This window comes from Lepidochelys kempii, chromosome 6, assembly GCF_965140265.1.
Source record: "Lepidochelys kempii isolate rLepKem1 chromosome 6, rLepKem1.hap2, whole genome shotgun sequence".
Classification (NCBI taxonomy): Eukaryota; Metazoa; Chordata; order Testudines; family Cheloniidae; genus Lepidochelys; species Lepidochelys kempii.
The window spans coordinates 122,263,399-122,291,173 of NC_133261.1; the positions used below are offsets into that span (position 1 = coordinate 122,263,399).

General features: G+C 49.0%; 1 protein-coding gene and 2 long non-coding RNA genes across 3 annotated transcripts in view; 1 reads left to right on the forward strand and 2 right to left on the reverse strand.

Moving 5' to 3' along the window:
- LOC140913934 (uncharacterized) lies at positions 1–19,265 on the reverse strand. Its single transcript, XR_012159703.1, has 3 exons — positions 18,610–19,265; positions 17,734–18,027; positions 1–228 (listed from the first exon to the last, which is right to left on the reverse strand). It is a non-coding gene; the product is annotated as an uncharacterized lncRNA (long non-coding RNA).
- Positions 14,170–27,775, forward strand: part of LOC140913932 (potassium channel, subfamily K, member 16-like) — a 15,471-nt gene continuing 1,865 nt past the window's right edge. Inside the window, exons 1-4 of the mRNA XM_073350742.1 lie at positions 14,170–14,364; positions 17,829–17,949; positions 21,474–21,640; positions 23,368–23,536. Of these exons, the coding sequence (XP_073206843.1) occupies positions 14,170–14,364; positions 17,829–17,949; positions 21,474–21,640; positions 23,368–23,536 (652 nt within the window). The remainder of the gene's footprint in view (positions 14,365–17,828; positions 17,950–21,473; positions 21,641–23,367; positions 23,537–27,775) is intronic.
- The window catches only part of LOC140913933 (uncharacterized), a 33,509-nt gene continuing 25,006 nt past the window's right edge, over positions 19,273–27,775 (reverse strand). Inside the window, exons 2-4 of the long non-coding RNA XR_012159702.1 lie at positions 23,307–23,468; positions 22,662–22,739; positions 19,273–21,616 (exon numbers count right to left, since the gene is read on the reverse strand). This is a non-coding gene — a long non-coding RNA (uncharacterized lncRNA). The remainder of the gene's footprint in view (positions 21,617–22,661; positions 22,740–23,306; positions 23,469–27,775) is intronic.

The window sequence follows — 27,775 nt, forward strand, 5'->3', positions numbered from 1 at the left end:
AAGTCACCCGACATTAATTTGGGGAAATGCTGCAAGCAGGATTCATAAACATAAAACCACAAGCAAAAGACAACAGTCAACAGTGTGCCCTTGTGCCAAGAAGGCCAATGGCATTTTGGGATGTATAAGTAGGGGCAAAGCCAGCAGATTGAGGGACGTGATCGTTCCCCTCTATTCGACATTGGTGAGGCCTCATCTGGAGTACTGTGTCCAGTTTTGGGCCCGACACTACAAGAAGGATGTGGAAAAATTGGAGAGAGTTCAGCGAAGGGCAACAAAAATGATTAGGGGTCTGGAACACATGACTTATGAGAAGAGGCTGAGGGAACTGGGATTGTTCAGTCTGCAGAAGAGAAGAATGAGGGGGGATTTGATAGCTGCTTTCAACTACCTGAGAGGTTCCAAAGAGGATGGTTCTAGACTATTCTCAGTGGTAGAAGATAACAGGACAAGAGTAATGGTTTCAAGTTGCAGTGGGGGAAGTTTAAGTTGGATATTAGGAAAAACTTTTTCACTAGGAGGGTGGTGAAACACTGGAATGCATTACCTAGGGAGGTGGTAGAATCTCCTTCCTTAGAAGTTTTTAAGGTCAGGCTTGACAAAGCCCTGGCTGGGATGATTTAATTGGGGATTGGTCCTGCTTTGAGGAGAGGGTTGGGCTAGATGACCTCCTGAGGTCCCTTCCAACCCTGATATTCTATGATTCTAAGACCCACCCCAGAGTAGGCTGGGTAGTATCCTTTTGCCTCAGGTTCTTAAGTCCAGCAACCAAAAGTTCCTTTAACATGCCCCTCCCTTCTCCCTCCACCCCACCTCACCCCACTCCACTCCACTCACAGTTGTTGTCCTTGGTCAATGAAGACCCAGAGTTCAGAGGTGCATCTGCGTGACCTCACCTCCCACCCACCTTGCTCACTTTGCTGTCCAGGTGCTCACTGTGGCATCAGTTGCCCTGCCAGCCACTCACGGCTCCACCCTATGGGATGTCTTGAGGTCCCACCACTTATCACAGCTGTCAGTAGGGAAGCCTCACTACTAGAGCAGACTGGGCAGCCTTATGCATCAGAGACACCGTCCCTAATGCTTACACCTGGTTATCCATGATTTCAGCTCTATAGTCATGTAACAAGACCCTCAACTGAGTCTTAATCAGCACTACTATTATACCATAGAGGGAGAGGAGAAAATAGATTAAACAGTACTTATGACCAAACCCACCACAGACAAACGCCTACCTCCACCCTCTCTCAACTTCACTGGGCTGTGGCACCCTTGTCCCCTACCTAGCAAGTGCTATTTAGTTGAGGGTGATTCCCTCAATCAGGGCATGCCAAGCAGAGTTCTGCTGCCCTTGATTCACATAACAAGGATAATAACCCTTTAGTACTCCTGCCCCAATAACAAAGTGATTTGTGATCCAACACCAGCCAAAAGTGATCATTTGGGCAAAGCAATCTCATCAGGCAGCGTGGGTGTGTCCATGCAAACAAGGTCGGCTCCTGCAGTCGTCTTCCCCAGCTCCTCACTAGATGTCAGGGGAAAGCTCATTCAGACCCTGCTTACATACAGTTACAGACTATTGTCTCTCAGCCCAGGGGGCCCCCCCGACTCAGAGACTTTTCTTCAGGTTCTTTTGACTTCGTAAATGCTCAAGTCTGCTTCTGCCCAAGACTATAAACACAGGGCTCCGCTGGGGCAAAGGATGTAGATTGTTCTCAGTGTTGACTGATTCAGCTTTGAGACTCGCCCATTTCAGGGGCCTATTTCACTTCTAACAGTTTTGGAACGCAATCACCTGCATGTTCCATGGCTCTAAAATTGTCTCGCCTACTACAGGTGCCGACTTTCTGATTTCTCTGGGGGTGCTCAACCCCTGCTCTGCCCCAGGTCCCGCTCACAGTCCACCCCTACCCACAAAGCCCCACCACACTTCTTCCCACCCCTACTCCACCCCCTCCCCTGAGCATGCCCCACCCTCACTCTGCCTCTTCCTGCCCCACTTCTCCCTCTCCCCCCACAGCACCTCCTGCCTGCCGCTGAACAGCTGATCAACAGCAGGCTGGAGGCACTGGGGAGGAGGGAGAGGAGCTGATCGGCGGGGCCCGCTTTTTTTTTGTGGGTGCTGCAGCCCTGGAGCACCCACAGAGTCGGCGCCCTTGTCGCCTACAACCGTCTTGCAATAACCGTCACAATCAGCTAGTCCTTAGCTTTCGGCAGAGACCACACACAGCCTCCTTCAGTGAAATGTTGAGAAGATGGTCAGACGCACGGGCTTGGGCATGTCTGTGCCACACCATTCTCTCTCAGTTAGTCTATTCTAAGGCTTCTCTCAGCAGCATGTAGCGTACATACATGGATAGTCCCCCAGCACAGGTATACATAGCGGTGTTGGCACTGTTTAGGCAAGTAAAGACACGCGTGAGGGACCTGCCTATGCAGCTCTCTACTAAGCGGTGCCTCTCCAGCCACACTGTTTTTAGCAGAGTCCCACTGCTTCCCGAGCCCATCCCCCATTGCAGGGAAAGGCTCCAGTGGGAGGAAAAGCTCTGGCAGGGGCTGAGCCTTTCCCTGCTGCCTCCCCCGTGCCAGAGCCTTTCACTAACACGTGGCTACACACTGCAGTATGGACGCAGCCTGCTTTCCACTGCAGCGGGTGGCGACGTGTACCCTACGCACCATTGCCAGGGGGGTCAGCTTAGACGTCCCCGATGTGTGTTCCAAGGCAGTAGGTCTGCTGATACCGTGCAATCCAATTTGGTTTAAACAAAGGTTGAAAGGCACAATGCTAGGCCCTCCTGGCCATAGCAGAGGAAAGGAGCACAGCCCAGCACGGTGAAAGTGACTCCAAAGTGTCTGAGAAACGTTTCCAAATAGCTGAGCAAGAAGGCAAAGTGGGGTTTTCCCTTCTCCCCACCCTCCAGCTTTCTTTTGTGATCATTACAGAGCTTCTAGGGGTGAGCCAATACTTTGCTGCCTCTCCACGATGACTTCTTTTTATTAGCAGACATCCCCCTCCCCATGTAAATGACGCGATGTTATTGGATGTAACATTGTGCCAAGCCAACGTTTTGCAGCTTTTAAAGAATCTCAGGCTGGTGTGAAGAAACATGCCGGGAAAGAATAATGCATCTGTACTATACATAATCTATTGCCAGAGCCGGGGGAGGATGAATGTCACATGCCATCAGGCTGCTCGTATTCCGGGGCTGCTCAATTTGCTTCTTCTACAGAGTCTCCTATACACACATTAGATCTGCTTTCTCAGCATCAGAGCTGGTGGTGACGAATTCCGTTAATCACCCAGAGAAAGGGAATCCATCCCTCAGTGGAAACAGCAAGGGAAAGATATGGTTTCCTGGGGCTTTAACCCCCAGGAGTGAAATCCTGACCCCATTGAAGTCAAAGACAAAACTCACAATTATCTTCAAGGCAGCCAGGATTTCACCCCATTCCTTTCTTCAGCCACTTTGAGGAAAAAAATCCATACAGACCTACTTGCGCTACACTGATGACATCTTCATCATCTGGACCCACGGAAAAGAAGCCCTTGAGGAATTCCACCATGATTTCAACAGTTTCCATCCCACCATCAACCTCAGCCTGGACCAGTCCACACAAGAGATCCACTTCCTGGACACTATGGTGCTAATAAGCAATGGTCACATAAACACCACCCTATACCGGAAACCTACTGACCGCTATTCCTACCTACATGCCTCCAGCTTTCATCCAAACCACACCACATGATCCATTGTCTACAGCCAAGCTCTACAATACAACTGCATTTGCTCCAACCCCCCAGACAGAGACAAACACCTACAAGATCTCTATCAAGCATTCTTAGAACTACAACACCCACCTGCTGAAGTGAAGAAACAGACTGACAGAGCCAGAAGAGTACCCAGATGTCACCTACTACAGGACAGGCCCGGCAAAGAAAATAACAGAACGCCACTAGCCATCACCTTCAGCCCCCAACTAAAACCTCTCCAACGCATCATCAAGGATCTACAACCTATCCTGAAGGATGAGCCATCACTCTCACGGATCTTGGGAGACAGGCCAGTCCTTGCTTACAGACAGCTCCCCAACCTGAAGCAAATACTCACGAGCAACCACACACCACACAACAGAACCACTAACCCAGGAACCTATCCTTGCAACAAAGCCCGTTGCCAACTGTGTCCACATATCTATTCAGGGGACACCATCATAGGGCTTAATCACATCAGCCACACTATCAGAGGCTCGTTCACCTGCACATCTACCAATGTGATATATGCCATCCTGTGCCAGCAATGGCCCTCTGCCATGTACATTGGCCAAACTGGACAGTCTCTACGTAAAAGAATAAATGGACACAAATCAGATGTCAAGAATTATAACATTCAAAAACCAGTTGGAGAACACTTCAATCTTTTTGGTCCCTCGATTACAGACCTAAACGTGGCAATTCTTCAACAAAAAAACTTCAAAAACAGACTCCAAGGAGAGACTGCTGAATTGGAATTAATTTGCAAACTGGATACAATTAACATAGGCTTGAATAGAGACTGGGAGTGGATGGGTCATTACACAAAGTAAAACTGTTTCCCCCTTCCCCCCCCACTGTTCCTCAGACGTTCTTGTCAACTGCTGGAAATGACACACCTTGATTATCACTACAAAAGGTTTTTCCCCCGTCACCCGCTCTCCTGCTGGTAATAGCTCACCTTAAGTGATCACTCTCATTACAGTGTGTATGGTAACACCCATTGTTTCATGTTCTCTATGTATATAAATCTCCCCACTTATTTTCCACTTAATGCATCCGATGAAGTGAGCTGTAGCTCATGAAAGCTTATGCTCAAATAAATTTGTTAGTCTCTAAGGTGCCACAAGTACTCCTTTTCTTTTGCGAATACAGACTAACACGGCTGCTACTCTGAATACAGACCCATATTTATGATTTGTATGACATTGGTGTCTCAAAGCTCCAATCAAGATTGGGGCCCCACTGTGCAAGGGACCCCATTGGCAGCTTGTCTTCACAGATGGAAGGATAATGGGGGGTTCATCTGCACCCCAGATACAGTTCCAACAGTTCATTGTCTTACTCTGAGACAGGAACCCCCCTGCTGCTTTCTTTTCCTCTAGCCCCCACAATCAATTGATCAACATTTTACTCAGACCGTACTTGGGCATGCCTTGGGAACCATACAATCCTTAATTTGCACAGGACCAGCCAGAGAGAGGCAAATGTTTCTTCCCCTTTCTCTGCCAGAAGTATGTGGCTTGCCTTTTGGTGACCTGTCTGACCTCACAGATCTTAGAGAACATAATTTGTAGTATGTATACATAACTCTTCACATATTCTCCACCCATGCATCTCAAAATGATTGCGATGACCAGTGTGAAACAGGCTTTCATTAGAGACCTTACATGACCCTTTGGGTGGCTAGTATGTAGATACCAGACCCAGGGGATCCAGGTAACTCCTATGTACCCCCATGCCTTCTACCCAGTTGGCATAAGAGGTCCTTGGGTCACAGGGCTGTACACACACAGGGTAAGAGATACCCTTTCTCCCACAGAGCTCACCATCTAAGCTGAAAAGGCAGACGAAGGAAGTGCTATTATCCCCATTTTACAGAGACGGAAGTAAGGCACACAGAGACTAAGAGATTTGCTCAAAGATCATAGCAGGGAATTGAACGCAGATCCCCTGCGTCCAAGGCCAGCACCTTCACCACAACACCCTCATTAATACAGAATGGCTCACTTGTACAGTATACAAGTCAGCACCTGTCTGCTTCGATTATTGTTTGCATTTTTCATTGCTATTAGTTGTTGCCGTGATGGTCAAATGCACCCCACGTGTCTCCTCTCATCTGTTAGTTTAACCATTTTCAGACTGTCTCATGTGACAGATTTTGGACCGCTTTATTTGTGTTGTTCTCATCTATGTGGGACCAGATACTGAGTGCTCAACATCTCCTAGGATTTGGCATGGAGGCATTTTTGAAGCTACTTAGCAATGCTTCCTTGCTGGCATATGTCGGATTGGAATCAGGCCCTTGGTGGGTATGTCTGTGTATGTAAAAGCACGGTATTTGGGTGCAGATCAGAAACCTGCACCTGCTGGTCATTCAAAGTGCTTTAAAGCAGACCAGTAAAGGAAAAGAAAAATGGGTTTTCATCCCTGTGTCGTTTCTATATGATGGCTACAGAAGGCTACAAGGTTGGCTGACTAAATGGGTGCTTTGTTTTTTTCAAAGATTTTAGTTTTGGCTTGTTTTTTTACATGAGAAATCAGGCCTGTCTGGGCAGGAGGGAGCAGGTCTACAGCTGGCGTAATGCATTGCTATTGGAGGCAATGGAGCTAGGACAAGATACACCAGCTGACAATCCACCTCAGTGAAGACGAGTGGGCAAGTGAAGTGATGACATCACAAGAGCCGAAAGAGCGAAATCTGAGCAAATGAGAGAAGGGTTTTCTTAGTGAGTTTAAAAGAATGTTGGCTAAATTGTGGCTTTGCTAGGCTAGGTCCCATGCATGGAACAGATTGGGAAGAAAATCAAGACTCAGAGAATCACAATCTGTCTCTTGCCCCCCACCCTACAGCTTTCCATGTGGACTGTTCCTGGGCCATCCCTATAATTGGGGCAATGTACATTGGCCAGTGCACTGGTCCAGTTAAGAACATAAGAATGGCCACACTGGGTCAGACCAAAGGTCCATCCAGCCCAGTATCCTGTCTACCGACAGTGGCCAATGCCAGGTGCCCCAGAGGGAGTGAACTTAACAGGTAATGATCTAGTGATCTCTCTCCTGCCATCCACCTCCACTCTCTGACAAACAGAGGCTAGGGACACCATTTCTTAGCCATCCTGGCTAATAGCCATTAATGGATTTAACCTCCATGAATTTATCCAGTTCTCTTTTAAACCCTGTTATAGTCCCTAGCCTTCACAACCTCCTCAGGCAAGGAGTGCCACAGGTCGACTGTGCGCTGAGTGAAGAACTGCCTTTTATTTGTTTTAAACCTGCTGCCCATTAATTTCATTTGGTGGCCCCTTGTTCTTATATTATGGGAACAAGTCAATAACTTTTCCTTATTTACTTTCTCTACACCACTCATGATTTTATATACCTCTACCATATCCCCCCCTTAGTCTCCTCTTTTCCAAGCTGAAAAGTCCTAGCCTCTTTAATCTCTCCTCATCTCTCCATTCCAAACCCCTAATCATTTTAGTTGTCCTTTTCTGAACCTTTTCTAATGCCAGTATATCTTTTTTGAGATGAGGGAACCATATCTGTACACAGTATTCAAGATGAGGGTGTACCAGGCATTTATATAAGGGCAATAAGATATTCTACGTCTTATTCTCTACCCTTTTTTGTGCTGGCCCAAATACTAGTAGGGGCTATGGGGAGCCCTAGCCTCTGCACACTCCTTATCCACCTGCATGGAAAGCTTTAGGCCTCTTTACTAATACCCCAGAGGTGGCCCTTAGCCTTTAGTTTACACTTATTAAACTCCAAGGCCTAATTAGCATTTTGGATAAAGAGAGTCTTTGTTCAAGATTTATCACCCATGCACCTTCAGTTAAAGTGTTAGAGTTTATCGCAAACATTGCTGAGACCTCCCAGAGAGGTCCTGGAAAAACCATGGAAGACTCAATTTGGCATTCCTGATACTAGGCTGCCAATGTGCAGAGCCCACTGCTGCTCAATATTGTCTCATTGTTTCTTGGTAAGCCTCTGTCAGTCTGTCTGTATCCATTTGCTGTCTCTTGTCTTGTACTTAGCTTGTAAGCTCATCAGGGGCAGGGACTGTCTTTGTGTGGTGCCTAGCACAATGGGGTCCTGCTCTGTGACTAGGGCCTCTGGGCACTTGTCATAAATATAAAGGGAAAGGGTAACCACCTTTCCGTATACAGTGCTATAAAACCCTCTTGGCCAGAGGCAAAATCCTTTCACCTGTTAAGGGTTAAGAAGCTAAGGTAACCTCGCTGGCACCTGACCCAAAATGACCAACAAGGGGAAAAGATACTTTCAAATCTGGAGGGGGGGAAAAAGGCTTTTGTCTGTCTGTGTGATACCTTTGCCGGGAACAGATCAAGGATGCAAGCCCTCCAAATCCTGTAAAATTAGTAAGTAATCTAGCTAGAAAATGCATTAGGTTTTCTTTGTTTTGACTTGTAAATTCGCTGTGCTGGAGGAAATGTGTATTCCTGTTTTTGTTTCTTTTTGTAACTTAAGGTTTTGCCTAGAGGGATTCTCTATGTTTTGAATCTGACTGTCTGTGAGATTATCTTCCATTCTGATTTTACAGAGTGTTTCGTTTATCTTTGTTTTGTTCTTCTAATAAAGTTCTATTTTTTAAGAATTTGATTGGTTTTTTTGGGTCTTAAAAATCCAAGGCTGGTTTGTGCTCATCTTGTTTATTCTCAAGCCTCCCCAGGAAAGGGGATGTAAGGGCTTGGGGGGATATTTTGGGGGAAGACGTCTCCAAGTGGTCTCTTTCCAGATTCTTCGTTAAATCGCTTGGTGGTGGCAGCGTACCAGGTTTTAATCTAAGCTGGTTCCCAAGGCAAGGAAGAAATCTGTGCCTTGGGGAAGTTTTAACCTAAGCTGGTAAGAATAAGCTTAGGGGGTCTTTCATGTGGGTCCCCACATCTGTACCCTAGCATTCAGAGTGGGGAAGGAACCTTGACAGCACTACATTAATATAAATCAATAATTAATAATAATATTGCCAAGGTAAAAACAGAGGGGAAAATATCTGAAAAACAAAACCTCAGGCATTCTTTATACACCCTAAAGATGAAAAAGGTCAACTAGCCCTATGTTTTCCCTAATCCCTTACAGGCCACCTTTAAAAAACCATGGCATTTTGCAAGCCCTTCAAAGAAAGCCATCTCCATTCACAGTTTTCCTGTTTTTCTGTTCTGTCCAGAGTCAGCTGCAGGTTTCTGTGTTAAAGGACAATCAGCACTCCACAGACGATAGCCCGTCTGTCACTTCTTGTTTATCCCACTGAACTGGAAGCAAGCCCAGAGTCTTTGCATTTCTCAAATTCACTGAAAACATGGGGCCTTGGAGAGCAGAACCGGACAGCATGCTTAAATCCTTCATCAGCAGCTGATTTACTTTTATGATTTTAAGACAAAAACAGAACAGCCGCCTAGCAGCCAAAGAGCTTGTGCACACTCAGCCATCAAGGTTGTAAACCTTAAGACTCAGCAACTTCACTTGAAACGTCTCTAAGGATGTACATGATACATGGGTTGGCTTAGCCTAGCCAAATTCTCTTCTGTCCTGCTGTCCAAGGACAATGCCTGCCTTCAGGGGCTTTCCCCTCCCAGTCAGCAAGTTCTCAAGTACAGCAGAACTCCCAGTGACTTTGGTAGGAACAGATTCTGACCCTCTAAGCACAATTCCACATTCTTCACTTATGCTGGTGAGCACTGAATGCATGTGAATAGTCCCTCTGAAGTCAACAGAAACTCCTTGCATAACTGTGTGCTAATCAATGGGAGTACAGGTTACACAGTCAGGCCCTTATCATTTTTCCAAGGGAATCTAAGCTTATCTTCCATATGAGTGCTAAAGGATGGGGCAGGTGAGCAGAGGGTGAGTATATCAATGACCTCATAGAGACCTAGGGGGACAGTTAAGCAGCCCCACCAAATACAGGGGGTGACTATAGCAGTGACCTCACAGAGGCCATGGGGCAGCTAAGCAGCCCCACCTAATACAAAGGTGAAGGAGCAGTAGCCCAGCTGTCAGATACAAGGAGCGGAGCCGTGAGTGTAACAGAGGGGCCGCTCTGGACACAGGGAGAGGAACGGTGAGTGTGCGCCCAGGCAGAAGACTGCAAGGGTCAGTGAAATACCAATTCCACCCTTGCTTTAAAACAGAGAGGCCACTGGGTGCAGGGGGATGGGGGGAAATGAAGCAATGATCCCACTGCCAGATACACAGAGAGGGTCAGTTAATATGATGTGCAACAAGTGAGAAAGTACTAAAGAGGCTGCCAAGGTCTACATAACTGTCGGGCGGTACAGACGCTGCACAGAATGCTGTTGGGAGAAGCAAATCATCACACGTTTGGCTTTGGAAACATTGTTTTCCAGATCACTACTTATGAATCAATCACGTCCCACGTGAATATTGCTTTGCCAGCCAATAATAGCAGCAGCAGGATTAGCAACTAATTTTGTCCTTCATCTAATAATACACCATCTTCAGGAAACATTCCTCCTCTGATGGTGTAAAAAAAGAGCATCATGGGAGTGAAATGCATTAAGAAATAATAGGCCTAAAGCAAACCGTCAGGGCGACCAGATATCACTGGCTATTTAGAGAACACCTCGCCGGTTGTGTTAAGTGAATAAGTCTTTTGCCAAGCCAGCTCCGAGCTGGAGTACTTTCAAAACCTTAAAAACAGCTGCTATAATACTGTGGGTCTGATCTATTGAGAGAGAGAGAGATTCCCACTAAAATCAATGGGAGTTTTGCCTGCGTAAGGTCTGGAATTGGGCCCACAGACTCTGATTCAACAAAGAACTTAAGCTTAAGCACATGCAGAGTTCAAAGGGACTTCAATGTGTTTTAAAGCTAAGCCCCTGCTTAAGTGTTTTGCTGAATCGGGATGGATCTAGGCATGTGCTTAAAGCTGAGCATGTGCTGAAGTAGCTGAATCAGAGTCATCATAAAGCTGGGGTTCTGGGCAGGGTAGGAGAATAGGAAAGGTTGGTGAAAGAACCCAGCTAGAAGAGAATAGCGTGCAAGGTGAAGAGGGGATCCCCGGTAGGTTTTTAACAGAAGACGTTGTCTCCAGGAGGCCCAAAGGTCATCCGGCCATCTCTAACATGGGGAATGCACAGCACAGGTGCCCAGGTACTCGGGAACAGAGCAGGGCTGGATGAATCTTTTGTGGGCCTGGCGCCAAACATATTTGTGGGCCCCCCTGGGGGCAGTGGAGCATGGCGTGGGGAGGTCGGTCCCCAGAGCGAGGGGCCGTCCAGGGGAATGGGGCATGGCGTGGCGGGGGCAGTCCCACTCCGCCCAGCACGAGGGCACTGTTTACAAACTGGCAGATGCCAGATGGACACTGGCCCCCGGCCCTGTTCTGCGCATGTGCCCCTTCCCTTTGGGGTCGGGTCCATGCCACGCCACATAGGCCCCCCCCACCCAGCACCCCCCAGCCCTGCTATGTCCAGCACTCGCGCCCCACAAATGCACAGTGCCCTGCACACCAGCACCCCTGCCCAGAGCCTCCTGCCCACAGCTTCCCCACAACTGCCCAGAACCCCACACAGAACCTCCACTCCCTAGCACCCCAACGCACACAGATCTCCCCCACCCCCACTGCCCTTCCCCACAGCCCCACCACAACTACACAGCACCCCTCTAACAGACCCCTACCGCCTAGCATCCCAAAACACACAAACCTCCCCCACTGCCCAGCATACCCCGCCACAGACCCACTCCCCCATGCCCTGTCCCCTGGCCCTGCTGAGCCAGTGCAGAGCAGGGATTCCCCATCCCAGCACAGTGCGAGGGGGCAGGACAGCTGAAGCTCGGGACCACAGAGTGGCCCCGTCTCCCAGGGCCCCACCCAGCCCTACCCGCCTGGTGCTGGTGGTGCCCGTGACGGAGGAGGCATTTCCTTGCATGGGTGTGGGGGGAGGCAGGCGCCAACTTCCCCAGCCTGCTGCTCTTGCGCAAAGTGGCAGGGAGAGGACTGCCCCCGGGGAGCGGACGGTCACAGGTCGGCAGGGCTGGGGGCTCCTCTCTGCCCTCAGCTCCGCTGGCGGCTGCCTGTTGGTGATGGGGGCAGAGAGGAGCCCTCAGCTGGCTGCCATGCCGGCTGATAGGAGCAAGCAGTGGGCAGGCGGGAGCAGCCAAGGGGCAGGGAGGAGCCGGAGAGCAGGGCCGGGGGTTGAAAGGAGCCCTGGGCCAGCAGTCCAGCCGGCTAAAATGAGCGAGCAGTGGGGGTGGAGGAGTTGGGGGGTAGAGAGGAGCCAGCTGCTCCGAGCCCAGCGCAAGTGGAATGGGCCAGGCCAGGGCCTGTTTTGAGCGTGGGCCCAGCACCATGGTGCCATTGTAAACCCGGTACTGGAACGGAGTGCAATGAGAACGCTAGATACACTGATATGCAGAGCTAGGGTATGTCTACACTGCCTTGTAAATCTGGGGCTGTGGGAGCCGCACTTGTTTCTAAGCCCACGTTCGAGCATTCACAGTGCGTTGTAAACCTGGGCTTAAAATTGCTGGACCCAGGTCTCAGAGACATGCTAACACATTCATATTGCACTACACAGACCTCCTGAGTTGGGTCTGTGGCTTGAGCTACTTCCACACTGGGAAGCCCCACCCAGGCACAGACCCCTAAATTCTGCTGCTGTTCCCCCAAAAACCTTTCACAGAAGCACCATGACACATCACCAACTCTCACAATTTTATCATGAGTCCCATGCCATTTGGTGCTTTTCTTAAAGCCTCAGCTCCTGGAGCCATGTGATTACATGAGAATCTCAGCTTTCATTTGAAATAAAAATTTACGTTTCTAGCCCTCCAGGCTTCGGAAGAAAAGCCAGAAAATGTGACCCCTTAAAGGTTCAAAAACAAGATGACAAATAAAAAAGAGAGGGGCTTGGACCTTTGTCACAGCAGGACTCGGACTCAACCCCCACCTCCTGCCCGCCTCCAGGTGGATCCATGGGTTCAGGTCCGAAGGGCTTTCTGACCCAGTCAGAAAGATTTGTGTGTGGATGGTCGGGCTTAAACTTGAGTCTGATCCTGAGTTACCAGTGCAGCGTGACCATGCCTTCACGTGGCACTCAGTCGAGTGCAAAAGGCAGGGCAGGGAGCACTCCGCTACGAGTTGGTGTGAATGTCTATGTACGGGGCTGAAACATCTTGTAGTTCTGTGGGGTAAAACATAAATGAAGGTGCTGCACAATAGCGAGATTAGAAGGGTTCAGAGGGACATAATTTCAAGGTCTTGTATGTGAACAAGACACACAGAGCAGCAGAGCCATCTGTGGCATTCCAGGAAGCCCACTGCTCTGGGGACAGGGCCACTGCCTCCTTCACCCCCCTTGTTGGGACTCTTCACCTGCCCCCAAGCCTCTGTGAAGTCACTGATGTAATCACCTACTGCTGGCAAGGCTGCGTAGCTAGGGAAGTGCTGGAGATTGGGCTTGTGGACATAATTTCTGAGGAGGTCTGACTGAGCTAACATCAACTGGCTGAGTGGAGACTCTGTTACATGCTAGTTCTCCTCGAAACAAATGGGGAGATGGCCAGGAGCACCGTGCGAACGTAGGGCAGGTCCTAATATGTAACACACGGGCAAAGTGCGTGTCATATCCCCCTCTAACAGATGGCCCGCAGACAATAACAGCCAGGTACTGCTCCCAATGAAAGGAATACCTGGTTTAGCTCATGTGGCAGAACCATGTCCTTTTGGGGATGAAGGCCCTACTTTCTTTTCCCCGCTCGGAGCCTGTGGTGGTGAGATCATTACAAAGTGACTGCCGGGTTGGGGATTTGAGCTCTGCTTGACTTCAGACAGTTGGGACGAGCTTCTCCTGACAGCCAGTTTGTTACCTCATGTCCCACAATCAGGCTTCCCCATCACCAAGCATCTCCCTTTGGCCACAGGGTCTGGTGTTGTGGAAACTCAGGCTTGTGCGGCAGTGTTTTGATCAACAGCTCACTGAACCGAAGTACGTGGAGTGAGAACCTTGTAGTCTCAACAAGGTCAAAGACAATTACCATGAGGTGCAACGCATTGATCTATTATTGTGGGTATTGTTTTCACCTGCTCCCTTTCCTCTCCATCCCCCGCACCTCCCCAGCACCATTTCAGCAGAAGGAGGTGGCATCCAGCCAGTCCGCTTCCTGCACTCTGACCCACTTTCTGAGAACTCAGCAAGGCAAAGTTTCACAGACTGCAGACTAGCGCTACATCAAGGGAGCTGGAGATTTTCTCTCCCCCTAAATGGTTTCAACAGCTTGCTGTCTGTGTCTGCGTGTGATCCCCAGGGAAACTCTCGCGGCTGGGCGGGGCCCGGACTCCCGGGCTCTGATCTACGGGGAGTTTACATTAGAGAGTTATGTGCAAATAGAGACCATTCCCCATCCTCCCTCACATTTGCCTGCAGAGTACCATGTGCGGTGGCAGAATCCACACCGGTTTGCTGGTGGTCAGCTACGCCACCTACCTACTCTTGGGTACAATCGGATTCTGGGCTCTGGAGAAGAATGCCGAGAAAGAACTGAAAATGGCAGTAATCCAAATGAAGGAGGCGTTCCTGCAGAACTTCACCCACCTCACTGTGGCAGAGGTTGAGCAGTTTGTGAAGGTAAGGGATGCTGCAGCAGCGTAGGCTGGTGGCCTTTCTGGCCGTCCATGCAACCCAGCCTCTGCTTTTCACTTACGTGGTGTTTTCTGTGCCGCATGCAGGTAACGAGTGTTGTGCCTTTTCTTGTGCATCCGTTGGGGAGATTTAATTTAACCACTGATGGGTGAATCCTGAGCCCAGCGTACAGTCTGCGTAGACAGGCCAGACACTGGGCAGCTGGCCAGAGCAGCAACGGCTCCCGTCCCCAGAAGGACTGGGGCATCTGCATAGCAGTGGCTTCTCTGACCCCATTCTTACAGGGGCCTGCTCCCACCCACCCCTGGGCATGCTGCCATGCACAAAAAGCTGGGCTCGCAGCCCCAGCATGGATCCCTAAATTCTGCTGCGGCTCCCCACAAAACCTTCCACAGAAGCACCACCCCGCATCACCAACTCTCACAAGTTTATCATGAATCCCGTGCCATTTGGTGCATTTCTTAAAGCCCCAGACCTGGAGTCATGTGATTACATGAGAATCTCAGCTTTCATTTGAAATAAAAATGTAAGTTTCTAGCCCTCCAGGCTTGGGAAGAAAAGCCAGAAAATGTGACCCCTTAAAGGTTCAAAACCAAGACGACAAATAAAAACAAATAAAAACCACCTCTGCCATTCCTGACTCTTGGGGACAGGGGAGCGAAGCCATGGTGTGAGATCATTCTGGTGCAATTGATTGGATCTTGTGTCTAGCCTCTGGCCAGTCTCATCTCTGGAATGTATCTAGGCTTGTGTCTGTATCAAATCAGTCATAGAGCAAGTTGTCCAGCCCTGCTTCCCAAGGCTGCTAAGGGCAGGCTCAGCTAGAGGCAGCTTTTGTTTAAAGCTTTATCTTAAAAGATGCACCTCACTTAGCATTAGAACAGAGAAAGATGGAAGGTGTCAGAAAACTCATCTTTGAAAATATCCTGTGTGTGTTTCGCGGGGGGAGGGGGATATTCATGGAACCATAGAAATGTAGGGCTGGAGCTTTCTGGGACCTTAAGAGGTCATCTAAGCTATCCCTCTGCGCTGAGGCAGGATCAACTAAACCGCTTAGACCATCCCTGACAGGGGTTTGTCCAACCTGTTCTTCAAAAAACCCTCCAATGACAGGGATTCCACAGCCTCCATGGGAAGCCTATTCTAGTACTTAACCATCGTTACAGCTAGAAAGTTTTCCCTAATATCTAACCTAAAACTCTCTCGCTGCAGATTAAGCCCATTCCTTCTTGTCCTACCTTCAGCGGACATGGAGAACAATTAATAATGGGATAGTATGACACACTTTGGGCTAGTCTCCGATTGCGATTACACCACTGTACATCTAGATACATTTCACCAAAGTCAATGGCGTTCCTCTGGATTTATATTGGGGTAAAAAAGCAGAATCTGGCCCTTTGCCTTAAAATAAAATTTTGCTAAGTGGATATCATACAGAGCCAAATGTGTCCCTGATGTAAGCTCATGTATGTCAAAGTAGGAATTAAATTGAGCCTTTCTGTTGCTTTGTCAGGTAGGGGATTGCAAAATACATTTGAAGAGTGGTGTATATTGATTTGCATGAATACAGAGGTTACTAGCTTTCTATTTGTATGGATGCCCTAAGAATAAAGTATATTATTGTTGTTACTTTATGACTAGGAAAACCTTTTCCTTCCTAAGTATTTTTGAATGAACAAGAGATACAATTTCCATATTCTGCTCTCACACCCATGTCCGCACACAACTGAGTTCAGTGGGACTGCTTGGATATAACAGTGCACATTATGCAAGGCACTGCATTTAGCCGTATGGAGTGGAAATCTATCAACTGCATGAAGCTGCTGCAGTTTCCACGGTAAACATCAAATAAATTGGTTAGTCTCTAAGGTGCCACAAGTCCTCCTTTTCTTTTTGCGAATACAGACTAACACGGCTGTTCCTCTGAAACCTGTCAGAATTTAACAGAGTGGCCCTGAGTCTCACTGATGATGCAGTGGTCTTATTTCATTCTGGTGGTGCACAGCAACCATAAAGCTGGCTTAGTTCTCCTTCAGATTCTCGGTGTACAATGGGAATCCCTAAATGATATAGGCCTAGCAGAACAGCTCTGCACTTCCTAGCATAGAATTGTGGCTGGATGAGAGGAGCAAGGCCAGAGAGTTTGCTCTGGCAATCCTGGGTTGCTGGAACTGCCCTTTTGGGCCACTGGCAGCTAGGCATAACTTAGAGCAGTTTTGAGGCTGTTCTAAGTTTCGCCATGGCCTGAATTGGACATAAGCTGGGACCATGATCAGGGATCCACAAACGTGGCATAAAGCCACCTTTATTTCTGGTCCTGCCCTGAGAGCAGCTCAGCTGGATCAGAAAATCGGAGACAGTATATTTTGCATCTGCCTGTGTTGTTTTGCATTGGCCCAGGATATTTTACAGGCCCAAAGTGAGGATTTCTCGTTACATGTTGTTTCGTTTTAAATGATCAGGGTTGGTGTTTGAAAACCTGGCTGTACACTTAAAGGATTCACAGTGTTCAAATTTATCTTCACAAAATAGAGTATGTTTGCAGGCAGGTTATTTACAAATAGTAAGTAAAATGTAAACCTGGGAGATCACATGAAAAAAACCTCACGTTCAGGAGAAATCCCATGTGATAAATTCTCTCCCTTTATTTTTCTAGTGTGAAAGTCAACAAGGTTTCCAAAGCGCTGGTGAGCCTTGAACCATAATTGTCATCACCCTATGGTTTTAACAACTGCTGTCTCCATTTCTTTTGGCAGACTAGCTACAATCCCTAATGAGTACTGAACAGTTAGAATCTGGAAGGGAGGGAAAACATACAGCTAGTAGGCCATCAATTTTTTTTTTTTTTTTTTGCTTTGGTCTCCTAAAATAAAGTCAAAGAATTCAGAGGAATGATTGAGGTGCTGGGGAGTGTTCCTTACAATTGCACCATGGAGAACCATATCTCCCAAACTGCCAGGGCCCAGCTATGGGACACAAGGAGGAAGAACCAACCAAAGAGACCAAGGGATGGAAAATAACAGGGCAGTAATGTAAAAATGCAGCAGGTTGAATTGCTTTAGCCTACACAAGCCTTTTACATGATTCTGCATTTCTGATGCAAATAATTTAGGATAAAACACTATAATGCTAGGTCAGTGGCAGTAAACTTAGTTCTAAAAAACCCAAGTGATCTCTCATAGGGCCCATTCCAGCTCCCACCTAAACGATCAGGTAAGTACATGGCACTATCTGAAATGCTGATTGGTTGCTGGTGAGTCGGTGGCCTCCTTGGAAGCAGGAGTGCTACTCGTACTGGCAGCAGAGTTTGCCTATAACTTTGCATACTGATGCATACGATCTATGGATACTCACAGGAAAAGGGTCGTGGCGGGCTGATTCCTCTGTTTTATCACAATGGACTGTGAGAACAGGGAGGTGTTCATATCAAACGTGGGTTTCGCTCGCAGAACCTGACTGACGCTGTGCAGAGAGGAATATATCCCGTCGGAAACGAATCACAGACTGAGGTCAGCAACTGGGATTTGAGTAACTCCTTCTTCTTTGTGGGCGCAGTGGTATCCACCATAGGTAGGTTTGGTGCTTTTTTCCCCTCTGCCAAATATAGTTATTATTGCTCTAAGTGACTGTGCTTTAGATGAATTCAGACTGGAAATAAAACATATGTTTTTAACAGTGAGAGTAATTAATCATTGGAACAATTTACCCAGGGTGGCGGTGGATTCTCTATCAGTGACAATTTTACAATCAAAACGGGATGTTTTTCTAAAAGCTCTGCTCTAGGGATTATTTTGGGGACGTTCTCTGGCCTATGCTACACAGGCAGATGATCACGATAGATTATCATGGCCTTGCAAGCCATGGCTATGAATTACCGCTTTTCATGGGCCAGGATGAGAAGCAGCAACTGACTTGGCCTTGAGGCCTTACAGCTGCACAATTCATCGTTCACAGTATTATTTTAGTTTATAACGTGACAACGACCTTTTACATCTCAACCTCCCCTTCCCTCTCTGTCTGTTTCTTTCTAGCCATAGAATCATCTGTTAAAACCTTAGCTGAGCCGCCAGTCATAGGACTTGACTTTCCCTGGTTTTCATTGTTAGGTCAAACTAACTGTAAATCTTTTCCAAGGCAGCTGTAAGGCAACAAAGAATGATAGGAAACAACTGAACGCAGCTGGGCTGTAGAAGGCCATTACTATAGTACATACTGCACCAGCATACTCACAATTTTCACTGCTGCCAGGAGAAAAGATGGGGGAGGGACAAGGTGAATACCATCATGGCCAATTCAAGCACAGTGTTGTCCTTAAAGCTAACAGAAATTGAGGCTGCTGGACTTGGAGACAAAAAACAAATAGTGTCCAAAATCGCATGTGGCCAAGAGGTTTCCACCAACCTGGTAGAACCATCTTGTGACCCAGGATATCACAGACAGTTAGAGAGAGAGGCCTGGTCAGTGCTTAACTAGGAAGTAGGGATGTAAAAGGTTAAACGGTTAACCGGGTAAGCATTAGGCTTACTGTTAATGGACCTTAACGGTTAACCCGGCCGGAGGGGCCCCAGCCCCGGTTGCACTGGGCTGGCAGGAGGAACCCTGGCCGTACTGGTCGGCTAGAGGGACTCCAGCCCTGTCCATGCCGGGCCAGCCAGCCAGCAGGACCCCAGCCTCAGCCAGGCCAGAGCAGCCCAGGCACCAGCTGGCCACAGGGACCCCAGCCCTGGCTGCCCTGAGCTGGCTGGCCGGAGGGTCCCCAGCCCCAACCTCTGCCCTGCCAGGCTGGCTGGAGTGACCTTGGTTAACAGTTAACCAGTTAAACAATACAATTTTAATCGTTTAACTGGTTAACTTTTTTAACCGATGTTTACATCCTTATTACGAAGGTGTTTGATCTGGATGAAAGAGGCCAAAAGAGGCCAAAAGTGCAGTGAGATGAAGACAAATAGCTCTGTCTCATCCAAACGGAGAATGCAACAACCTTCTGGTAACACAGGCAGACAATAGTGAAAGTTCCCATGGCCTAAAGGCCAATGAACTAGGGCACTGTCTTATTTTCTTTCCCCCGTAAATAGGACCATTGTATTATCAGTCAGAGATTGACTTGTGCTGGAACAGCGCCACTTCTCAGGGACACTGACACACTAAGGACACAAACAAAACCTGGGACTATCCCTATATGACACACGCCTTGCAGCAGCTGAATGGCTATGGGGGAGGGGACATGCTACAGTAAATTCTTAGAGTTATGCAGCCATTGTCTCATTTTTCAGGTATTGCTCCCCTTTAAAAACACCTGATAGCAAATTCAACCCTGGTGTAAATAAATTCTTTATCTTTAAAGGCCTGGTCTACACACCGATTTCATACCGCTACAACTATGTCAGGAAGGTGTGGGTTTTTTTTTTTAAACGGATGTAGTTATAGCAGTACAAACCCTCGTGTGGATGCATTTATACTGGTATAACAATGCCTTTCACCTGCAGAGCTTATTCTCCTTCCCGCATAGACCTGCACCGCTGTAGCGTTTCTAGTGTAGACATACCCTCATGCTGATATAACTGTGTCCACAGTAGAGGGATTGTACCACTGTAACTCAGCTGCTCAGGCCGTAGTTCATTGGATCTGAGTTAACTGGGTGGGTTTGATGCGTGGCTACGTTTGTCCACTCTTCTCCATTAGAATGGTGCTGCATTCTCGGTGACGTCAGCGGAACACCAGGAACATGTTGGATCCCAGGTGTTGCTCGCTTGTTTATATTAATGGCTGTGTGTTTATTCCCAGCAGCCCATTCCATTCCAGGCTCCGGTTCATCAGATCTCACAAGCTGAGCACGGTCCCCTTTCCCTCAAGGAAAACCCACTGTGCTACAGAATGGGATGCTGTACATTCCCTAGGTGGCATGCTTCCCTCCGACCTGTACTTGAGCCAGTACTTTAGTATGGTGCTATTGTAACCCACACACCTCCTGGGTGTGGGGTTCTGTCCCATCTAGTGGCACCGAGACCACTTAGAGAGAGAAAATGAGTCTGCTCTACAACCTTAGCTAAGAGGCTTTTAGCTCACGCGGTAGAGGCTCATGCACTAAGCTCTAGAAGCCCCAGGTTCGATCCCGCCTGCAGAAGGCTGGGGTCTGTCGGCCTTACACTCAGGCGGGGGTGGGAGGAGGCCTGTGATGTTGGAATGTCCCATTTTTCTAATGAAACTTAAGGTTAAAGTCCTGGCCATTTATAACCATTAAGGTTCTTTTGCAGAGGGTTATTAGCCCCGGTGTCCTGGCCAAATTCCACTTTCTGCCTATGTAATTGATCTCTGTGTTTTCAATTGGATATAAGAGGTGGCTGCACTTCAGTGGTGGGGGGAAGTGACACCTATACATGGCATGTTTACAATCCCTTGGGATGAAGGGCGTTGTTATAAGGTGATACTATATTATGTACAGCTGTTAAAGAGTTGGGATTCCCAGAGCCATTGAAATAAGAGGGAAGTTGTGGGACTGCAAATTTTAGAGTCACTAAATTAAGAGAAGGCACAGGATTTTGATGCCAGTTCCACATATTCCAAAATTATCAGTGGGTTTCTTAGTGCAGTGCTGTACGCTGATCCTTGAGGGATGGCGTGACAAGAAATTAGATGGGAGTTAAGATTCAGGAATGGGGCTTATCTGATCCTTGAGCGGCAAACAGCCCAAACTCCAGCCTTGACATCTTCCAGATCCCCTAACTTCTGGTTTCTCTCTTTCCATGTTGTATCTACTTGCATACTTGTAGCAGTGGATAGTGTGTTTTTGTAGATTGCTTTCAGATTATAATGTAGTTCAAATGAAGGCCAGGCTGGAGCCAAACACAGCACTCTCTGAACCCTAAGAATATGCAGAACATGTCATTTAATCAGTCTCTCTGCTTTGATTGGAAAGAGCGTGAGTCTGACTTTGGAGCACGAGGAATGCTCGTGATGTGCTAAAGCTGTGTTGGCATGAATGCAAGAAGTGGGACACGTGTGAATGTGTCTATATGTGTGACCTGATTAGAAGCCCAAGCTCTAAGGACAAGGCTCACTGGAATGCTCCCTGTCACCTTTTTGTCTTTTAATAGGCTATGGTACCCTGTGTCCTAAAACGTCTGCTGGCCAGATCTTCTGTGTCTTTTTTGCTTCATTTGGAATCCCTTTTAATATCGTTTTCCTGCACCGGGTCAGTAAGATGCTTTCTCTGCTGTGTGAAAGGTTTGGGAGATGGCTGTATGAGAAAGGAATGAAAAAGGTAATCAGTTTCATTCTCTCCAGGATTGTTTGTATGCTGGCTATTGGGTTTTCTTCCAGATATATCTGAGTTACTTTATATGCTACTTATGCACCCAAGCGGTGTTAGGCACTGTACAAATGCATATGAAGAGAGAGTCCCTGCTTTAAACATTTTATACTCTAAAGAGATGAGACAAGGGTGTGGGGAAAAAGACATACATGCAAAATATCTTCCACACCTACAAAAATATGAGAAATTTGAGCAAAATATCTGGGGTGATGCAAGGTGCACTGCACGGCTTGTTAGTTCCAAGATTCCAAGTACCCCACCCCTCTCCTCCTGTATCCTAATGGCCTAAACTGCCTGCTGCCACACCACGAGCCAGCCGCTCCACGGGGTCAGAGACAAAGAACGAACAGCCCACCAGAAGAGGGCCATTCTAGTCAACGTGTTGAAAGATGGGAATGGGTCTCTCGGAGTTGGAGGCAAGGGCTCTCAAGGCTGATTGTGCCCCAGAGGATAAGTCTGCATTGCAGCCGGGTGCGAGCCTTCCACTCCAGGCAGACAGGCTTGTCCTAGCAGGGCTCACACTACAGCACTACAAAGAGCTGCCTGGTGGTTGTGGCACCCCAGTGGAGGCTCAGGCTAGCCACCCGGGCTCAAGCCTGCCCCACCCCCCTCGTCAGAGCTCAGGTGGCCAGCCTGAGCCTCTGCCGGGGCAGCAATGCCCACCCAGTGATTTTAGCATGTTAGCCCAAGCTCCGTTACCACAAGGAGGCTCGATCCCAGCTGCAGTGTAGACATACCCTGAGTCTCTAGCAGCTCCTATTGCTCTCCCCGCTGCTTTTGAGGTGGTGGGAGTTATTCTTCTGGGGCTAATGAGTAATCTGAGTTCTTCCATAAAAAGCGGTATCAGCACTAAAGCCAATTCCCTTCATCCTTCAAACAGATACACCTCCCTCCCCAGGCCTGCAAAAATTCCATAGACATGGAATGGAAGGATTGCACCAACCAGGGATCTGGGGAGTACACAGCTCACCTCGCTCTCTCCAGTGTGGGTACCACGGTTGTCCGGTTTCCTTTCCTTTAGCCCAATTTCTACTTGTAAATGTCATACCTACAAAAAGAAAAGAGAAATTTTAGCATATACCAAACCCAGCGAGGCCCCCCCATTCTTGACTGCAAAGAGAAGGGATGGTGCCGAAGCTGCTGCACTGTCTCTCCACCACCAGAAGTTCCCCCAGCCTCGGGGTGCTCCCCCAATGGAAAGCCAGCGCCACCCAGCCATTAAGGGTCTGGGCCTTAATGACAGTTATTTGGGCTGGTTGGAAATTTTCCATGGAAAATTTAAATTTTTTTGGGTCAAACAACTGAACACCCAGAATCCAACTAAATCTGAAATATTTTGGCTGAAAACAAACATTTTGATTCTGAAATGTCAGCACGATGCCTCATGGGAGTTGTAGTTCAAGTGTTTCATGCTGTCATTCATCTCTGGGGCTGGACTTCATCTCCCATGATGCACCGTGGCTATGAAATGGCTATAATAGGTGACCTCTCCTCACCACAGAGTGAGGCCATGGTGCCTCATGGGAAATATAGTCCTTTTGTGTGACTGTGTCAACCTTTAACTCCTGCAGACCTGGGAGAAATTCCTGTCCAGCTATTCATCCAAAATACTCACGTTGTGTAGGATTTCCTCATGTGTCCAAGTGGACCGCAATTTGTGTTGGTTTATTTTTCAGAAGAAGATCAAGTTTCTGACCCTTCTCTTCTTCCTGGTGATGGGCATTCTAGTGTTCCTGTGTCTGCCGTCATTTGTCTTCCAGGTGGTGGAGGGCTGGTCCTACAGTGAAGGAGTTTATTTTGCATTTATCACCCTGAGCACCATTGGCTTTGGAGACTACGTAGTAGGTAAAGACAACAGTACTTCTCTCTGAATTAAAAGGTGGCAGAATTACCATGGTCGTGACTAAAAGGAGATGGGACAAAGCACAAGCGAACGCACTTTAGGAAGCAATGCTGCATTCAGTGGTCTTTCCCAGCTCTAGCTTTTGTAATTCTAGGAGGAATGACCAGTTTCCTGGGGGTAGCCCAGAATGGCTCAGGGTGCCCAAATGCCTAGACACTATGAAACATGGTGCTTTATCCATGGTTGGCGGGGGGAGGAAGTTGGGGAGCAAGAAAGGAGACTCGGGGGTGTCCCAACTACAAAATCTTATGTGCATATCTGACTCATGTGTTTTAGTTAGTGAAGAAATAATCAGGGCTTGTTTTAAAATGCCTAATTTTTAAGCAACGTTCTTCACAGCTTCAGTTTTTGATGAAGAGTGAGCAATAGAAAGCTTATCCTGGGGATGGAGACCTATTCCTCCACTAACATGAGTCACCATAGAAATTAACTCCTGGGATCCCCTATGTGTCATTAGACCCTCCTGGACATCACACAAGTTCAAAAGTTCTCCTGAAGTTAAACCCTATAAAACACAGCCTAGCTAGGCAAAGTCATTCTACAAACACCTTCAGGTATTTCTCACCAAAATATTCTCTCTCTGTTTGCTTTTGGAATGAACCCCTCAAGAGGCCCCGCACAAGAGAACTCCAGAGTCCAAACCACTGTCAGCAGAAATGATCCAATATTTGGATTTTGTCAAAGTGAACAGATTCCTCCACAGTGCCTGTCCTGGTAATATGTTGGCAACCAGACGTCCTCTCCACAGAGAAATGACAAGTAAACAGCATTTGCATTGGTACTAGAAGATCTGTGGCTTAAGTGCATTGAGTCTGGAGGTCTCACTCCAGTTCTCAGTGGACAGGCCATTCACAGCACAAAAAGACCACCTCTGCCGGCAAGCTTAAATTCAGCCAAGAACTGAAGGGCATGGAGACTGACTGTCTTTCCTTCTCACCCATTGTGAGGACTCCCTCCAGGTCAGGGCTGAGGTGTGTTGGCAGAATGGTGTGGGGAAACTTGCACTGACATTGCCTATATTCTACCTCTTTTGTGAGTAAATAAACTCCTGTCTCTGGGGCTGACAATCCAGCTTCTTTCACAAGCCCTTAATTCCGCCCCCACCCCCAAAATAAAAAAAAAAAAGAGAGAGAGGGAGGGAGAGGAAGAGAGAGAGAGAATTCTGATTGGAACATCACAGTCAGTGTGGGGTTGAGAATATTCCGCACCTCACAAGATAAAGGGCTAAGGCACAGGCAGCAACAGAACTGGCTGTGACATCTGCCCCGGTCCAAATTAAATGGGTACTTTAAAATAACTGAATGCCTGGTCGAAAACGGACCCTGGCAGCTCTGGTTGGCTCCGCTGACTGGGGCATTAAAAGTCTGGTCAGCGGCGAAGTGGGGACCCGGGGCTAAGGTAGACTCCCTACCTGCCCTGCCTCTGTGCAGCTCCCGGAAGCAGCCGCCAGGTCTATGCGGCCCCTAGGCACAGGGTGGCTCCGTGCTCTGCCCCCACCCTGTACTGGCTCCGCAACTCCCATTGGCTGGGAACCGTGACGAATGGGAGCTGTGAAGGCAGTGCCTGCAGGTGTGAGGGCAGCGTGCGGAGCCTCCCTGGCTGTCCATGCAACTTGGGGCTGCAGGGACCTGGCAGCTGCTTCCTGGGAGTTGTGGTTAGTCGGGACCCCACACCCCAAACACCCTCCCACACCCCAACCCCCTCCCAGAGCCTGTACCCTACACCTCCCCACCCAACTCCCTGCCCCAGCCCTGAGCCTCCTCCTGCATCCCAAACCACTCATCTCCTGCCCCAGAGGCCGCACCCCCAGTCGGAGCCCTCACACACCCTCCCGCACCCCAACCCCCTGCTCCAGCCCAGAGCCCTCTCTTGCACCCTGAACCCCTCATTTCTGGCCCTACCCCAGAGCCCACACCCGCAGCTGGAGCCCTCACCCCACCCTGTACCCCAACCCTCTGCCCCAGCCCGGAGTCCCCTCCCGCACCCAAACTCTCTCCTGGAGCTTGCACCCCCAACCCCCTGCCCCAACCCTGAGCCCCCTCCTGCACCCCAAACCCCTCATTTCTGGTCCCACCCCAGAGGCCACACCCCCAGTCGGAGCCCTCACACTCACCCCCACACCCCAACCCCCTGCTCCAGCCCAGAGCCCTCTCCCGCACCTTGAACCCCTCATTTCTGGCCCTACCCCAGAGCCTACACCCTCAGCCAGAGCCCTTATGCCCCCCCTGCCCCAGCCCTGAGCCCCCTCCTGCACCCCAAACCCCTCATCCCTGCCACACCAAAGCCCTCACCCCCCCTCCCCCGCATCCCAACCCCCTGCCCCAGCCCGGAGTCCCCTCCCGCACCCAAACTCTCTCCTGGAGCTTGCACCCCCAACCCCCTTCCCCAGCCCTGAGCCCCCTCCTGCACCCCAAACCCCTCATTTCTGGTCCCACCCCAGAGGCCACACCCCCAGTCGGAGCCCTCACACTCACCCCCACACCCCAACCCCCTGCTCCAGCCCAGAGCCCTCTCCCGCACCTTGAACCCCTCATTTCTGGCCCTACCCCAGAGCCTACACCCTCAGCCAGAGCCCTTATGCCCCCCCCTGCCCCAGCCCTGAGCCCCCTCCTGCACCCCAAACCCCTCATCCCTGCCACACCAAAGCCCTCAGCCCCCCTCCCCCGCACCCCAACCCCCTGCCCCAGCCCGGAGTCCCCCTCCCGCACCCAAACTCTCTCCTGGAGCTTGCACCCCCAACCCCCTGCCCCAGCCCTGAGCCCCCTCCTTCACCCCAAATCCCTCATCCCTGCCACACCAAAGCCCTCACCCCCCCTCCCCCACACCCCAACCCCTTGCCCCAGCCCAGTGAAAGTGAGTGAGGGTGGGGGAGAGCGAGCGACTGAGGGAAGGGGGATGGAGCGAGTGGGGGCGAGAAGAAGCATGACAGGGGCAGGGCCTCAAGGAAGGTTCCCTCCATCCTGCCCCTCTCCAGTTTCATAATGGTTAGGGCTCCTCCACACCCATGCAGGCTTCCACTCCAGGGGCTACTCTTACTCTCTCCATTCCACCCACATGGAATTATCCATGAAAAATGATCCTCGGAGTAAATCCCAGTACTCAGAGCTACACTTCCCTTCTGAACAATGTTTTCAGGCAGACATCAGGGCCATAACTGCACAGCTACTTAGGACCTGGGACAAGAACAGAAAGGCAAACTTTTGCACGTTTCTCCTGCTTTGTCACATGTCTGCAGGGCCATATTTGTCCCAGAGAAAAGATAAACAGAAACTGCGATGGGCCTCCCAGGGTGCAACCTGGACCTGGGGTACTGCTGAACCCTCTGTTTTACCAATCTGGGTTCCCTCTCACATTTTGCCCTCTGAACTCTCCAGCCTGGGCTGTCTCTCACAATGCCTTACTAGTGACAAGCAGCAAGCCCCTCCAGGTGCGGTGATCACTCAGCACAACAACATGTGGAGCCCCACACCCGGCTAGATTGCATGAATGCACCCAGAGCCACTCATGAACTAACAAGAGAGAGGCTTCAACCAAAATACCCCCAGCTCCCCAGCCTAGGACCCTGGAGCTGTACTGTCCTGACCAATATGGATTTATTACCTAGTCCACCACTTCTACAAAGGAAAGTGGACATGCACCAACTCTCATTGCTGAGCTGAGATTTCTCGCCAAGCACGTCACTCAAACCACACTGTTTTAGGTAAAATAAAGAGCAGATTTATTAACTACAGAAAGATAGATTTTTAGTGATTATAAGGGATAGCAAACAGATCGAAGTAGATTACCTAGCAAATAAATAAAAACTCAATCTAAGCCTAATATACTAGATAGGATTTGAATTAAGCAGTGTCTCACCCTGTTACATAGTGTAAACAGTCCACATACACAGACTTCCTTCTTTCCTGCCTGGGACCAGCAATTCATCCAGTTCAGTCTTTGTTCCTCAGGTGTTTCCAGGTGTTCTCTTGTGTGGGGAGTGAGGCCAATTGGTGATCTCACATCCCCCTTTTATAGCTTCTTCCATGTGGCGGGAACCCCTTTGTTCCAAGCCAAGTTCCTAGTCCAGTTTGTGGAAAAATACAGGAACCAAAATGGAGTTCAGTATCATGTGATCTAGTCAAATGCCCTTGCATGCTTTGGTGAGTCATGGTAGCTATTATGCAGAGGCTGACTGAAGCGTC